Source organism: Papaver somniferum, chromosome 11, assembly GCF_003573695.1.
Source record: "Papaver somniferum cultivar HN1 chromosome 11, ASM357369v1, whole genome shotgun sequence".
Taxonomy (NCBI): Eukaryota; Viridiplantae; Streptophyta; class Magnoliopsida; order Ranunculales; family Papaveraceae; genus Papaver; species Papaver somniferum.
Window position 1 is genome coordinate 24,577,755 of NC_039368.1, and position 15,214 is coordinate 24,592,968.

General features: G+C 36.3%; 3 protein-coding genes across 3 annotated transcripts; 2 read left to right on the plus strand and 1 right to left on the minus strand.

The window, feature by feature from the left end:
* The first annotated feature begins 524 nt into the window (after positions 1-524).
* LOC113320330 (syntaxin-121-like) lies at positions 525-1,784 on the plus strand. Its single transcript, XM_026568246.1, has one exon. The coding sequence runs from the start codon at positions 652-654 to the stop codon at positions 1,612-1,614; it is 963 nt and encodes a 320-aa protein (XP_026424031.1). The 5' UTR covers positions 525-651; the 3' UTR covers positions 1,615-1,784.
* Positions 1,785-2,435: 651 nt separating this feature from the next.
* LOC113324227 (xyloglucan endotransglucosylase/hydrolase protein 24-like) lies at positions 2,436-3,290 on the minus strand. Its single transcript, XM_026572547.1, has one exon. The coding sequence runs from the start codon at positions 3,288-3,290 to the stop codon at positions 2,436-2,438; it is 855 nt and encodes a 284-aa protein (XP_026428332.1).
* A 3,376-nt stretch (positions 3,291-6,666) lies between these two features.
* On the plus strand, positions 6,667-13,614 carry LOC113321184 (serine/threonine-protein phosphatase BSL3-like). Its single transcript, XM_026569066.1, has 5 exons — positions 6,667-6,716; positions 6,821-6,896; positions 12,170-12,305; positions 12,395-12,534; positions 12,911-13,614. Exons 1-5 carry the CDS (start codon positions 6,703-6,705, stop codon positions 12,992-12,994), a joined length of 450 nt encoding a protein of 149 aa, XP_026424851.1. The 5' UTR covers positions 6,667-6,702; the 3' UTR covers positions 12,995-13,614.
* Positions 13,615-15,214: the final 1,600 nt, after the last annotated feature.

A 15,214-nucleotide genomic window follows, 5' to 3' on the forward strand; every position in this document is an offset into this window, starting at 1 on the left:
GTGAAGCTTTCTTTTCATTGATAAGGATTTTTGGATTCCCTCGATTTCTTTTGCATGTTGGACTCAAAACCAAATAACACTCTTCCACATCTCAATAATAGCAAGTTAGGGCCAAAAAAACGATGTTTTTTTTTTCTATTGCAACTATCAAATGACTTAATCTCCTATGAAGATTATATAACCCGGTATTATCAATATATATCTTTTTAATAAAATGGTAAAATGGTTAAACTAAAAAGTTGCTTAGCTTCATCATCTACTAAAAAGTTGGTCCCCAGCCCAAACCACTTGAAATCTTCCTCTGGGGATCATTTAGGAATCAAAACGAAAAGTCTCCGATGAAGAGAAAGACATCCAAAAATCTCATATTCAAAAGTTAAAAAGAGACTATTCAAAACGTAGGGACACAGCCATTGAGAAAGTGCCAAGGAAACAAGAGAAAAGTTGTTGTAAGAAGACTTTATAAGAAGACTCTGTTTGACCATTGACTAATCATTCATTGGCTAAATGCCGGCCCAAAACCGCGGCTTCCCACTGTCAACTCTTCCTTTCTCTCTCTAAAATTAACCAGAGCGATCAATTCTCTATTTCCTTCTCTCTCTGAAATTCTTATTGATCGAATTATAGTCTGATTTTTGTATTAAGAAGAAGATGAATGATTTGTTAGCAGGATCGTTTGCTAGATTCAGAAGCGATGATGTCGAACAAGGTGGTGGTGGTGGTGGAAATATACAGATGGGAGGAGGAGGAACAGTGGTAGGTGTAAACCTAGACAAATTCTTTGAAGATGTTGAAAGTGTTAAGGATGAATTAAAAGAAGTAGAAAGAATACATCAAAAACTTTCAGATGCAAATGAAGAAAGCAAAACAAGTCATAATGCTAAATCAATCAAAGAAATAAGATCTCGTATGGATTCAGATATTTCATTAGCTTTAAAAAAAGCCAAACTCATTAAAGTTCGATTAGAGGCATTGGATCGAGCAAACGCATCAAATCGAAGCTTTCCGGGTTGCGGACCAGGTAGTTCATCAGATCGTACAAGAACATCAGTCGTTAATGGACTCCGCAAAAAACTCAAAGATTCAATGGATAATTTCAATTCTCTTCGTGAAAAGATTTCATCTGAGTACAAAGATACAGTCAAGAGAAGGTATTACACAGTTACCGGAGAAAATCCAGCTGATTCAATTGTTGATAACTTGATTTCGACTGGGGAAAGTGAATCGTTTTTACAGAAAGCGATTCAGGAACAAGGAAGAGGAAGAGTTTTAGATACTATAAGTGAAATTCAAGAAAGACATGATGCTGTGAAGGAAGTTGAGAAAGGATTACATGATTTACATCAAGTGTTTTTAGATATGGCTGTGTTAGTTGAGGTACAAGGTGAACAATTAGATGATATTGAAAGTCATGTTGCTAGAGCCAATTCATTTGTTAGAGGTGGAACTGAACAATTGGTAACTGCTAAGAAACATCAAAGAAGTACTAGGAAATGGACTTGTTATGCTGTTATACTGCTTCTGGTTGTGATTCTGGTTATCACTCTTCCAATTGTTCTTAAAAACACCGGCGGCGGCGGCGGCAGTAGCAACACCGCCCCCAGTAATAAGTGAAGAAATATAGTTTGGTGAAATTTTCTGTAATTTTTTGGTTTTTAATTTTTCTTTCTGATTCTGTTTTATTTTACTGTAATATGAAAATTTTATTCGTTTAGTATATCTATAATCATATTTGTATTAATTTTTTTGGGTATATTTGTTGTTAAATAAGAGATGTCAGAGTCAGAATTATGTGATCCTATCACAAAATTACATGATTTAACATTGTGTATTCTTTTCTTTCACAAGTTGGAGGCAAACACCATGTCAAAGGTGGTGGTCTTAATAGAAAAATGGAGAGTGGTTTGCTCGTTCCAAACCATATTCACCAATTGATGGATGGGCACAAGTAATTAAAGGTATTCCTGCATAAAATATTAAACTGAATCTGCATAATACAGAACCTTGAGCCGACTAAGTCAACATACAGAAACTACAACCCAAACAAGTTAAACAAGACTTTCCTAAAAGAAAAGTCGGAATATTTGACATGATAACATATTCTACTGTATCTTCATGAGTAGTTCTTCATCCCATTTAGAAGATCAAGCTGGTGAAACTTTCTCCTGTCTGTTTTTTTTTTTTTTTTAATTTTTTTCCCGGGAAAGGAAGGTTGGACTACCTAACCAGTAATCACGACTTACTTCATGTCTCTCAATTATTATTAAAAAAAAGGGGGAGAAAGTTGTTGTAGTGGACGGCTACAGCAGCCTTTTTCTATTTTTTACTAACACTTACACTGAGATTATTACATCTTTGGTAACTTGCATATTTTCACCACGTAACTGATTTTTTAAACCTTCTAGACAAACCAGATTATAGTATTGTTCACATGTTTAATTATTTAGCTTGCATTCAGGTGGTACTCCTTGAGGGAATCGCTTATAATCAGTGCAGTAATTATAAATCATGTAATTTCTTTGTACCCATTGCAGTTTCCTTAGATGCCCATTGCTGAGCGCTTGATGATTCCACCATCTTCCTTTCACCAATGGCAAAGAACACGATGACTTTCCGGCTGAGTACGTGCATGCATCTGTTTTAAAAGCTCGATACGAAGCGACGAATGGGGCTCGACTCCAGTCAGTCTTAACAATTCCACCTTTTGTTGCCCAGTTGTCAGCACACCAAAGACTTGAGTAAAGACGCATAGGTTGGGATTTTGGGTAGGGAACTCCTAAATGTTCAGCATTTCTGAAAACCCTGATGGGTGTGCCATCTACTGAGAAGATTATCTGATGTTCATTCCAGAGAATCGAGTAAGTATGGAAGTCTAGTCTGGGATCAAACCAAAGATAGAACTGCTGTTCACGTTCACCCTTCCCTTGTGTATAAATATTTGTATGAAGAATATAAGGCTCTCCACTAACATTCCCAAGAAACTCGAAATCTATCTCGTCATGTGTACTCCCTGACGAAGACAAGTAGTAAGCGGTGACTGTGCCGGCGGAATTACCCGGTACAACTTTGATTTGCATATCTATTTTGCCAAATAAATATTCATTTTTTGTTTGGAATCCTGCACCAGATATTTGATCAAGGGAAAGTTGTAAAAGATTTCCATTGTCAATGAATTTAGCACGATCACCACCCCAAGATAGATCGATTTCGTTATTAAATTGAGCTGAAACTAAGAGCAAGCAAGGGAAGAAAAAGAACGAAAAGAAAATCAATGGTCTGTAAATCAACATTTTGGTATCATACATATCCAAGAAATAAAATGGAGAGTGAAAGTATTTTGGGAAACTGGGGGCGGTGGGATAACAATAGCAGACTAGTATTATGCATTTATAGCTAGAAAGATTCATGAATGTAAGAGAAGATCGGCAAATTGGTTAGTCAGGATATGCATCTGCAAGAGAGGAATCTGGTGGTGGTGACTGGTGGATTTGCAGCTGGCATTTTGCATGAAACCGAAAGAGATTTTTAGATTTTCTGTAAAGATGATTATTGACGGGTGGCTTTTTTCTCAGAGAATCACCGTAATAGTTTCTTCAATTTTCTGTTCCCCCTGGATCAGATTTCGTCCAACCAACCTGCCTATGTAATGAATAAAAAAAATACAGACAGATGTACCAAAATAGACCAGAAAATTTAAGTAGTGCACCTTCTACTGAAGCTTTGAAAGCAACATATACTGTACATGTAGCGCTACCATGCATGCTTATTGCTTAATGCTTCCCGGCCCTGCTAGTATTTTAAGTTACAAAAGGAAAAAATTCGGTTTAGTCCAAAAATCAATCCAAAAGTATGGTATAGTCCAGTCCGAGTCAACTAGGTACAAATTAGTCCAAATATACGGAAAATACACTAATAACCTTTATTATTTATAATTTAGTCCAAATATTTAAAGTTTAGTCCAACTTGATTCATGATGATGTCAGCAACTTTAAATAATATAAAAATAACTTAAAAACGATTTATTTTTCGAACCGCTCGTCAAAAATTCATAAAATTTATATATTTGAAAAGTTATTTTCGATATCTACAAAAAGAATAACCATATGACTATATAATTTTCATTTTTTTAGAATTTTAATTTATATTGTTGTGTACAACTATGTACACCACTGCAAAAATCAAGAAAATTGAACATCCAGACCCACATAACAGGCAATATATCCATGAGGGGTTACAAACAAATGTGCCAAAACGTCATTAACGCTATCCATCTTCTGGGTGACTCGATCTGACAAAGTGAAAAATGGAAAAAAAAAAAATGAGGGGTTCCGAACAAATGGGATACAAATGGAGAAGAAAATAAGTAAACCAACAAAGGAGAATCCATAATGCCGAATGATAAATGTTATATTGTTATATGTATAGTTTTACTAATCAGTATGAATCTGATAAAAAAGCTCGTCGCAAACCTAGGTTATTTCAAATCTCCCATATATTTATTACATACGAGCAGCAAATTTTAAATAGTGGTTTATGTGGTCATGACAAGAAATAAAAAATGAGAAATTCTGCTTTAAAAGTTGAGGAGAAATGTATTTCGTAGGAAACTGAACTCACATGACAGAGACTCGGAATACTTTCGTCTTTCAATGTCTAAATTAACAGGTGTACAACTATGTACATATTAAGAATCAACTGATGTACAACTAAATATACATTAACAATCAACAACTATGTATACATTAACAATCAACAGGTGTACAACTATGTACACACTAACAATCAACAGGTATCTAAGTATATACACATTATAGAATCAGCATGTATATAACTATGTGACCTAGTTTACTCTCAGCAATAAGGCAACAACAAAACAAAATGAGCGAGAACACTATCAGGAATCTCCATAACCATGTGTCATTTATTCACATATGCACAACTTCGTACACCCTAGTTACAATTAAAAAAAGAAAGACAAACTCACCTAAATCAATGATTTTTCGATGTCATTCTTTGCACATCTTGAGTAATGCCTGCAGCTTTCTCTTTACCAATCCACAGATGCAATAATCATGTCGCCTAGTTTAAAATCTTCAACATCACACTTGGAAACAAAATCATGTAAGAACTATTCAAAATCTTAAAAAAGTAAAAATAACATTGATTGTTACAACATATGGTTTCAGTCCTAAATTGTTATGCAAATAAATTGGGCTTAAAACAAGATAAAAAAAAGTGAACCACGAGCATACCAATAAATCCACATAACTGTGGATCTTGTAAATGCGGAATTCATAACAATGAATTCAACATGAATGAAATAACTCCCCAGATTGCATCCTTCTTCCAGCTATTGGAGATAAAATAAAGAACGATATCTGATACTTATAGGTTAACTGAAATGCAGACAACATTATAAACATATGGTCAACAATTATATTCAAATGGAATTGAAAATTAAAATTGAAATGCATGTAACGAGTCTGAAATCTTATATATACGCAATTGTAATACATCTTACCACAAATATTAATGCCTCTAATCATTAACTAATAATATTTGTTGTCAGAAATCCTATATAATCAGCTAAATTTAGTAATACAAACAAGTACAACAAAATTTACCTCCAAAAGATGTTGTGAAGCCTCCATTCATTTCCATGTAAATTCCTAGCAAATCTGTGTAAGAGATTGTCGGCACATCCCTTCACCAAAAATCAAAAAAATGGAATCAGATGCCTTTCAATACATAATCAATAGGTGTACAATTATGTAAACATCAACGATCAAAAGGTGTACAACTATGTGCACATTAAATGAAAGACCACTTTAGGTATTACAGTTGATGTTAGCTAAAATCCGAGTCTGACTAAGTTGACCCTAAGATAAAATTCATTAAACTAGATATCAATTAAATACCTACTAAAATTAAGAATCTATGTTGTTACAGTTGGTAACATGGGCTATAATGCTAGTGACGCACTTTAGGTCTCTTGAGAACTGATTATAATTCCAACACTAGAATACAGTATTGTTACTGCTTATTCCTAAATTACTGTGTTGCAATGATACGGATACGCTATCGGATACAAGATACCAATACGCTACTATGATACACCAACTTGAAAACTAAAATACGGCGATACGGCATACTCAATATTGATCAGTAGTTTAACATAAAAATATTATATATAAGATAGAAACTTAACAAAATACATACATATGTTTGCATGATTAAAATATAATCTGTATGATTAACCTTCATTTGATCATCTATCTTTTTTCATCTCTATTTTTCATTATTTGTTGTTGTCAATCTGCATGGGCATTTGCATTGCAGGTCGAGTATCAACAAAATGTACATCTAATTCGGGGAAACCATGAAGCTGCAGACATCAATGCTTTATTTGGCTTTCGGATTGAGTGCATAGAGCGAATGGTATGTGATTTTGATAGACAACTATATAATTTTCTTATTTCGGTTTCAATTTTATCAACTGAATCATTTTGATGATAGGGTGAGCGGGACGGAATATGGGCTTGGCATCGCATAAACTGGTTGTTTAATTGGCTTCCTCTGGCAGCCCTAATCGAAAAGAATATCATTTGCATGCACGGTGGCATCGGGAGGTCAATTAATCACATAGAACAAATAGAGAGCCTTCAACGTCCTATTACAACGGAAGCGGGTTCAGTTGTTCTTATGGATTTATTATGGTTGGTACATTTCTCACTCCTGAACATTTTTCCCTTAGTGTAAGCAGCCACTTCTTATTAGATTTGTTCTTTATACTCGGTTTCATCTGATATTCTATTTATAGGTCCGACCCTACAGAGAATGATAGTGTTGAAGGGCTGCGGCCAAATTCCAGAGGTCCTGGTTTGGTTACTTTTGGGGTGAGCACCTTGACTGTATGCGTTACTTTTTTTAGATGTTCGGTTAATATTCGAATCAGCAGTATGTGTTAAGGCATACAATACGTGTGTGTTGCCTAACACACGTATATTTTGTTAAGGAAGTCTTTTGTATTTTTAGGAAACTATTTTAGGTTTGGAAGTCTTTTGTATTTTAGGAAATTGTTCTAGTTTTGGAATTCATCTTATCTTGGAGTTCAAGGAAGAGTTAGTATATATATATGTATCTTGTAAAGATCAATTGTACACACAAGTTATATCAATAGAACGTCTTGTATTCAAGTTCGTGTTCTCCTCTTATAGTTGTGTTCTCTCCCAAACAATACGTGTTCTAGCTTGGTATCAGCTTATTGATCCTATATCTTCCGCTGCATCTACTTCTTCCTCTGTCCTTTCAACCATACTCAACTCCTCTCAATCAATGATGGCTTCCTCTATCTTTTCTCAACCTCATCACATCATCACTGTCAAACTTGATGACACCAATTACTCCCTCTGGCGTGCTCAGTTTCTCCCATATCTTCAAGGTTATGAACTCGATAGTTTTGTCACAGGTGACAATCCTTGTCCGTCTCCAACTCTTCCCAACAGTGATACACCCAATCCGGCATATGCTCCTTGGCTAAAGCAAGACCGTATTCTTCTTGGCTGGATTTTTTCCTGCTGTTCTTCGACAAGTTCATCGTCTCCAAAGTTCTCATGCTGTTTGGTCCTCTCTTGAATCTCTCTTTTCTTCAAAATCAGATGCTCATATCCATCACTTGCAATGTGAAATTCGGGCTTTACGCAAAGGATCTCTTTCTATGCGAGATTATATTGATCGAGCTCGCAATATCGTTGACAACCTTGCAGCTGCCGATACTGTTGTCACTGAGTCTGAATTACGTCACTGCATTCTTGCCGGCCTAGATACTGCATATGATGCCATTGTTACCTCTCTTACAACTTCCATGGGAGCCATGAAACTAGAGGATTTTATCACATATATTCTCACGTATGAACTTCGTATTGAGAACCAAGCAAAGTCACTGCATTCTCAGCCTGTAGCTAACATTGCAGCATCCGTCCCAACTCGTTCAGCTGCTTCCAGCTTCTCTCGTCCAGCTGCTTCCAATTTTTCACATCCTCCTACTCGGTCCAGTCCATCTTCGGCCCAGCAATTCTCCTCCCTGTCAAGCCCAGCTCTTCAAGCTTCTTCCAACACTTCGAATCATTCCTCTCTTCTCGGCCCAGCACAGCCTCACAACTCACGCACAGATGTGCGTCTTCCCTGTCAACTATGTGGTCGCAAGAATCATGAAGCTAATGACTGTTGGAATCGTTTCGATCGCTCGTTTCGTCCTCCTCGACGTCAGCCACCTACCTCTGCTCTTCGTGCTTATGATGCTCAAACTGGTTTGTTATCTACACCTACGTGGACTCCTGATAGTGGTGCTACAGATCATATAGCCAATGATCTTTCTCGTCTCCAATTTTCTAATGAATATACCGGTCCGGATCAAATTCAAATGGGTAATGGCTCTTCTATTCCAATCTCTAATGTTGTATCCTCTGTTTTGGGAAATCCCAACCGTAAGTTGTGGCTTCGTAATGTTCTTCATGCACCAAAAATTTCTCATAATCTTCTGTCTATTTCTCGGTTTACTACTGATAATAATGTCTTATTTGAATTTCATCCAACTTTTTGTATTGTGAAGGATCGATGTACCGGGAAGGTTCTTCTTCGTGGCAGTAGGATGGGTGGTCTCTATCAACTTGATAATTCGTCTCAATCTTCTAAAGCCTACATAGGAGAGCGTGCTACCTTACAAGATTGGCACTCTAGATTAGGACATCCAATGATACGCACAGTGCGTAAGGTTGTTTCCCAGTTTTCTCTTCCTGTTTCTAGTCAGACTTTTAAGTTTTGTTCCTCTTGCCATGAACATCGGAGTCATAAAGTCCCTTTTCCTTCTAGTAAAACTACTTATTTGCATCCATTAGATTTAATTGTCTCTGATGTTTGGGGACCTTCTCATATTCTATCTAATGGAGGATATAAATACTATGTCATCTTTATTGATGCTTTTAGTCGCTTTACTTGGATGTTTCCTATGTCTCAGAAATCTGATGTCTTTTCAATATTCTTTTTGTTTCAAAAGCATGTTGAAAATCTCTTCAATCGAAAAATCAAAATCTTCCAATCTGACAACGCGCTGGAGTATCGAAAACTTACTCCGCATCTTCAATAACTGGGTATTTTTCATCGATTTTCATGTTCACATACTTCTGAACAAAATGGTTTAGTCGAACGACGTCATCGTCATATTCGTGAAACTGGTCTTACAATCCTAAACATGGCTTCTGTACCATCCTCATATTGGTACGACTCTTTTTACACCGCTTGTTTTCTAATGAATCGTGTTCCGTCTACTTCCATTCATAACTCCTCTCTGTATGAACTTCTTTTTGGTCTTTCACCAGATTACACTTTACTTCGGGTGTTTGGTTGCTTGTGCTATCCATACTTACATCCATATAGATCTCATAAAATGAAGCCTCTTTCTTCTCCTTATGTTTTTATTGGTTATAGTCCTTCTCAAAAAGGCTATAAGTGTCTTCATAATCCTACAGGTCGGATTTATGTTAGTCGTCATGTTGTTTTTGATGAGACCACTTTTCCTTTTGCCGCCACAGCACAGCCTTCTCCGGCGTCGACGACTTCACAGGTACCTTTTTCTATTCCCTTTTCTTCTCCCGTAAATCTTTCTCTGCCTTCTCTTCTGTCTACTGCTTACGTGCCGTCTTCTTCCCGAGACCAATCATTAGCCACCGTTCATCATCAGCCGTCAGTAATCATTAGCCGCCAGCAATCATCAACTATCAGTAATCATCAACCGTCAGCAATCATTAATCGCCAGCAGTTCTCCGCCGTCAGCAATCATCAGCCACCTCCAGCAATCATTAGCCAACATCGTCAATCATTAGCCGACAGTAATGATGATCCTCAGCCGCCAGCACCAATGATTAGCCAACAAAACCAATCATCAGCTGTCAGCCATAATGTTTCTGAGCCGTCACAGCCGCCGACAGTTCCCATTATTATGTCCGATTCAGCCACCACTGATTTTTCTTCCCCAGTTCTTCGTATGCAGTCTCCGTCTTCTGTCTCTGACACTCATCCAATGGTGACAAGGTCTAAAGCTGGTGTTTTTAAACCAAATTCCAAATATGCATTGGTATGTGATTCTCTTCTCGAACCTACTTGTATTTCACAGGCTCATAAAGATCCCCAGTGGCGTATGTCTTCCGATGATGAGATTAATGCGCTACTTCGGAATGGTACGTGGTCGTTAGTACCATATAATTCTTCTATGAACGTTATTGGATGTAAATGGGTGTTTCGTATTAAACGCAATCCAGATGGTACGATTGCACGTCGAAAATCACGATTAGTTGCAAAAGGCTATAATCAGCAAGAGGGTATTGACTATTCTGAAACATTTAGTCTGGTTGTTAAACCATGTACTATTCGTCTTATTCTTACATTGGCTTTGTCTTCCAATTGGCCAATTCATCAACTTGATGTGCAAAATGCCTTTTTACATGGAGAACTTCAAGAAGAGGTGTGTATGAAACAGCCACCGGGCTACGTAGATTCTCGTTTTCCTACGCATGTCTGCAAGTTGCATCGTTCTCTTTATGGTCTCAAAAAAGCTCCCCGTGCGTGGTATCACAGGCTTAGTACCTTTTTGTTGCAAATTGGTTTTGTCACTTCGAAGTGTGACTCGTCCTTATTTCTCTATAACGGCTCTCTTGGTACTATCTATTTACTAGTCTATGTGGATGATATTATTGTTACAGGTTCTAACTCTACAAGTATTAAGTCTATCATTGATCGTATACAACAAGAATTCGCAATCAAAGATCTTGGCTTCTTGTCTTACTTTCTTGGCATTGAAGCAGTTCGTACATCCTATGGTTTGTTTCTCTCTCAACAAAGGTATGCTCATGATCTCCTTATTCGTGCGAAAATGGATGGTGTTAAGCCTATTCACACTCCACTTAGTACTTCTGGGGACATGTCTTCTGATCACAGGACCTTGTTGACTGATGCTACTGAATATCGTAGTATTGTTGGAGCTTTACAATATTTGACTTTTACTTGTCCGGATCTAGCATATGTTGTTAATAAGTTTTGTCAATTTATGCATGCACCCACTGAGTTTCACCGGGGCTTAGTAAAGCGTATACTTCGTTATCTTAAAGAAACATCTATGTTTGGTATTCTTCTTCGGCCGTCTTCTTCTCTACAGTTATCCTTTAGCGCATATACTGATTCCGATTGGGCTGGTTCTCTTGAAGATCGACGTTCAACCAGTGGTTATTGTGTATTCTTGGGTGGTAATATTATATCTTGTAGTGCTCGTAAACAGAAAACCGTGTCACGTTCTAGTACTGAAGCAGAATATAGAGGTCTTGCTATTGCTACTGCTGAAATTATGTGGATTCAATCACTTCTATCCGAACTTCATGTTTCTACTCAATCACCTCCAGTTCTATGGTGTGATAATCTTGGTGCCACATATCTTACTGTTAATCCTATATTTCATGCAAGGACGAAACACATTGAGATTGATTATCATTTTGTGCGTGATCAGGTTGCTTTGAAACTTCTTGATGTTCGGTTTATATCTTCTAAGGATCAAATTGCCGACATTTTTACAAAAGCTTTGTCTAAAGATCGGTTTTCTCTATTAAGGTTCAAGCTAACGGTTCAACATCACCCGTTACGCTTGCGGGAAGGTGTTAAGGCATACAATACGTGTGTTGCCTAACACACGTATATCTTGTTAAGGAAGTCTTTTGTATTTTTAGGAAACTATTCTAGGTTTGGAAGTCTTTTGTATTTTAGGAAATTGTTCTAGTTTTGGAATTCATCGTATCTTGGAGTTCAAGGAAGAGTTAGTATATATATATGTATCTTATAAATATCAATTGTACACACAAGTTATATCAATAGAACGTCTTCTATTCAAGTTCGTGTTCTCCTCTTATAGTTGTGTTCTCTCCCAAACAATACGTGTTCTAGCTGTATGTTTCCTCTTGCTCTAAAGAACGGGTTGCTGATTGCAAACATTGGCTGAATCATTCTTATGGAAAAGTGAACTTCTGCTGTACACCGAAATAATACTATTTATGATTTTTATTCTCCTACTTCTGCATCACTTGTTAGTTTTCCCTAGCCTAAAACTAACTTATGCCATATATTATAGCCTGACCGGGTTATGGAGTTCTGCAATAACAATGATCTCCAGTTGATTGTGCGCGCACATGAGTGTGTAATGGATGGTTTTGAACGTTTCGCTCAGGGACATTTGATAACTCTTTTCTCGGCTACCAATTATTGTGGTACGTTACTTCCAGTATCCTTTCCTTCCGGATTAAACTCTAAAGTGATCTTATTCTTTTATTTTTTTCTGGGTAATTGCTTGCTACAGGTACTGCAAATAATGCAGGAGCTATCCTAGTTCTTGGAAGAGACCTTGTGGTCGTTCCAAAACTCATTCATCCTTTACCACCAGCAGTTACGTCACCGGAGGCATCACCAGAGCGCCATGTAGATGATACATGGATGCAGGTAATTTATATGATTAACTTGTACTCCATAAAAAACATCTTTTTAGCTGTTCTTTCCATATTGATATACATTAAAAAAAAGAATATTATCTTGTATTTCTAGGTCGTTGTTTTCTAATGAATTTGTCATTTACATTTTCCTCCATCCTCTACAAACCGACATACATACACACTATTTTCTCGTATCTTCCAGATCCTCTACTCTATCCCTTCACTATCTAAAGATATTGTGTGTGATGATATGGTTTGCAGTATTGTTAGTCAGGGAGCATACATGTTCCCACAGCTATTATGTTTTATATATAATGCTGCTTAGTCAGAAATGCAAATTTTTCTTACTTTTGATAAACTGACTGTTTTCTTTTGGGAACCATTAGGAGCTTAATGCTAATAGACCACCTACACCAACCAGAGGTCGGCCTCAAACTGCAAATGATCGTGGTTCTCTTGCTTGGATTTAAAGGTCATTCTTTCTCAGAAAATTGATATTCGGTGACAAGGTTTTGCACCCCGCTAAGCTGGTGCTAGTGAGTGCTGTCTGGGATTTGTTTTAATAAAATCTTATGTGAAGCACGAGGCATTGGAATTCGGGAAAGAATTATAAAATCAACTTCTGATTTGTTTGTGAAATCTAAGTATTCTGAGAGGAGCCTTCTGTTTCAGTTGCAGTAGTACCAGAGGATATTTTGACTTGGTAAATCACAGGTGGCATGGGTTGCATTGACCACCCTACAAAGAAAAAACAGCTACATGAGTCTTAGTATGGTCGTCCCTTGTAAATTGAACAACGAGCAAATGGGAATTTTACAGTCTTTGTTCTGGTTAGTAAATGGTATTTGCTTCATCAATTAGGTATATTATTCTTTCTTTTTGCCGTTGTTAGCCATCTTTTTTATTTTATATTTTTGGGAAGAAATATTCATATGAATCACTGCCGGTGTTCATTCATCCATGTATCATATTGTGTTTTCTTGTGTAATTTCCCTTCGTGGTTACTGCCTGTACAATGTATAACCTAACCTCCTATATATCGTGTGAAGAGAAGTGATTTTTGTCTCTTAATATAGTAACATTTGAGAAACTTGAAAGAACAGTGATAATTTTGTTTCAGATTGTCTAGTCAGAGATTTTGTTCTTGAATCTGCTTTGAAATATTTTTATCTATACCGTAGTTTTGTAAAGTAGAAATTTACGTTTACTCCCATAGTTGTTGGGCTTTGGACGTTCTAGTCTTTCAAAGGGAAAAATACGGTTTAGTCCAAAAATCAATCCAAAAGTACGGTATAGTCAGTCCGAGTCAACTAGGTACAAATTAGTCCAAATATATGGAAAATACACTAATAACCTTTATTATTTACAATTTAGTCCAAATATTTAAAGTTTAGTCCAACTTGATTCATGATGATGTCAGCAACTTTAAATAATATAAAAATAACTTAAAAACGATTTATTTTTCGAACCGCTCGTCCAAAATTTATATATTTGAAAAGTTATTTTCGATATCTACAAAAAAGAATACCCATATGACTATATAATTTTGATTTTTTTTAGAATTTTAATTTATACTGTTGTGTACAACCATGTACACCACTACAAAAATCAAGAAAATTGAACATCCAGACCCACATAACAGGCAATATATCCATGAGGGGTTACAAACAAATGTGCCAAAACGTCATTATCGCTATCCATCTTCTGGGTGACTCGATCTGACAAAGGGAAAAATGGAAAAACAATGAGGGGTTCCGAACAAATGGAGAAGAAAATAAGTAAACCAACAATGGAGAATCCATAATGCCGAATGATAAATGTTATATTGTTATATGTATAGTTTTACTAATCAGTATGAATCTGATAAAAAAGCTCGTCGCAAACCTAGGTTATTTCAAATCTCCCATATATTTATTACATACGAGCAGCAAATTTTAAATAGTGGTTTATGTGGTCATGACAAGAAATAAAAAATGAGAAATTATGCTTTAAAAGTTGAGGAGAAATGTATTTCGTAGGAAACTGAACTCACATGACATAGACTTAACAAAATACAAAATACCAATACGCTACTATGATACACCAACTTGAAAACTAAAATACGGCGATACGGCATACTCAATATTGATCAGTAGTTTAACATAAAAATATTATATATAAGATAGAAACTTAACAAAATACATACATGTGTTTGCATGATTAAAATATAATCTGTATGATTAACCTCATTGAAGAGAAAAAAAAGTCTGGATAAGAAGGAAGAAAGTCTAGAGCAAGATATGTGGACAGATTCGGAACTAATATTTTGTCACTATAGTTAAAACTTCTCATACAATCTAGTAAAATAACTAAATTTTCTAATATTTAGTCAAAGTTTTCTAACTAAGTTGTATCTTGAAGTATTGGGAGTATTAGTACGCGTATCCGTGTAAATACGTATCGATACGACTGATTATTCTTTTTAGGTGTATCGTTGTAACACAGCTAAATTACAATTCATACCCTAAGGTTAATGCCCGTACCCATGCTTCCATCTATTGTGGCCCTTCGGCACCATCCAGTGCACAACCAACGATAGTGCCATCAATCAAAAGTTGTTTCAGATCACAATGGTCCAGCAACCAAATTCGGTAAGGACATCACAATATATAACTGGTGTACAAGCATAAACACCTCGTATAGCAAGCACA

Excerpts from the sequence above, each read along its gene's own strand:
- LOC113320330 (XM_026568246.1), top strand. The coding sequence starts at position 652 with ATGAATGATTTGTTAGCAGGATCGTTTGCTAGATTCAGAAGCGATGAT.
- LOC113324227 (XM_026572547.1), bottom strand. The coding sequence starts at position 3,290 with ATGTTGATTTACAGACCATTGATTTTCTTTTCGTTCTTTTTCTTCCCT.
- LOC113321184 (XM_026569066.1), top strand. Across the intron at positions 6,897-12,169 it reads CTGGTTTGGTTACTTTTGGG|CCTGACCGGGTTATGGAGTT; the intron begins GTGAGCACCTTG and ends CATATATTATAG. Across the intron at positions 12,306-12,394 it reads CTCGGCTACCAATTATTGTG|GTACTGCAAATAATGCAGGA; the intron begins GTACGTTACTTC and ends TGCTTGCTACAG.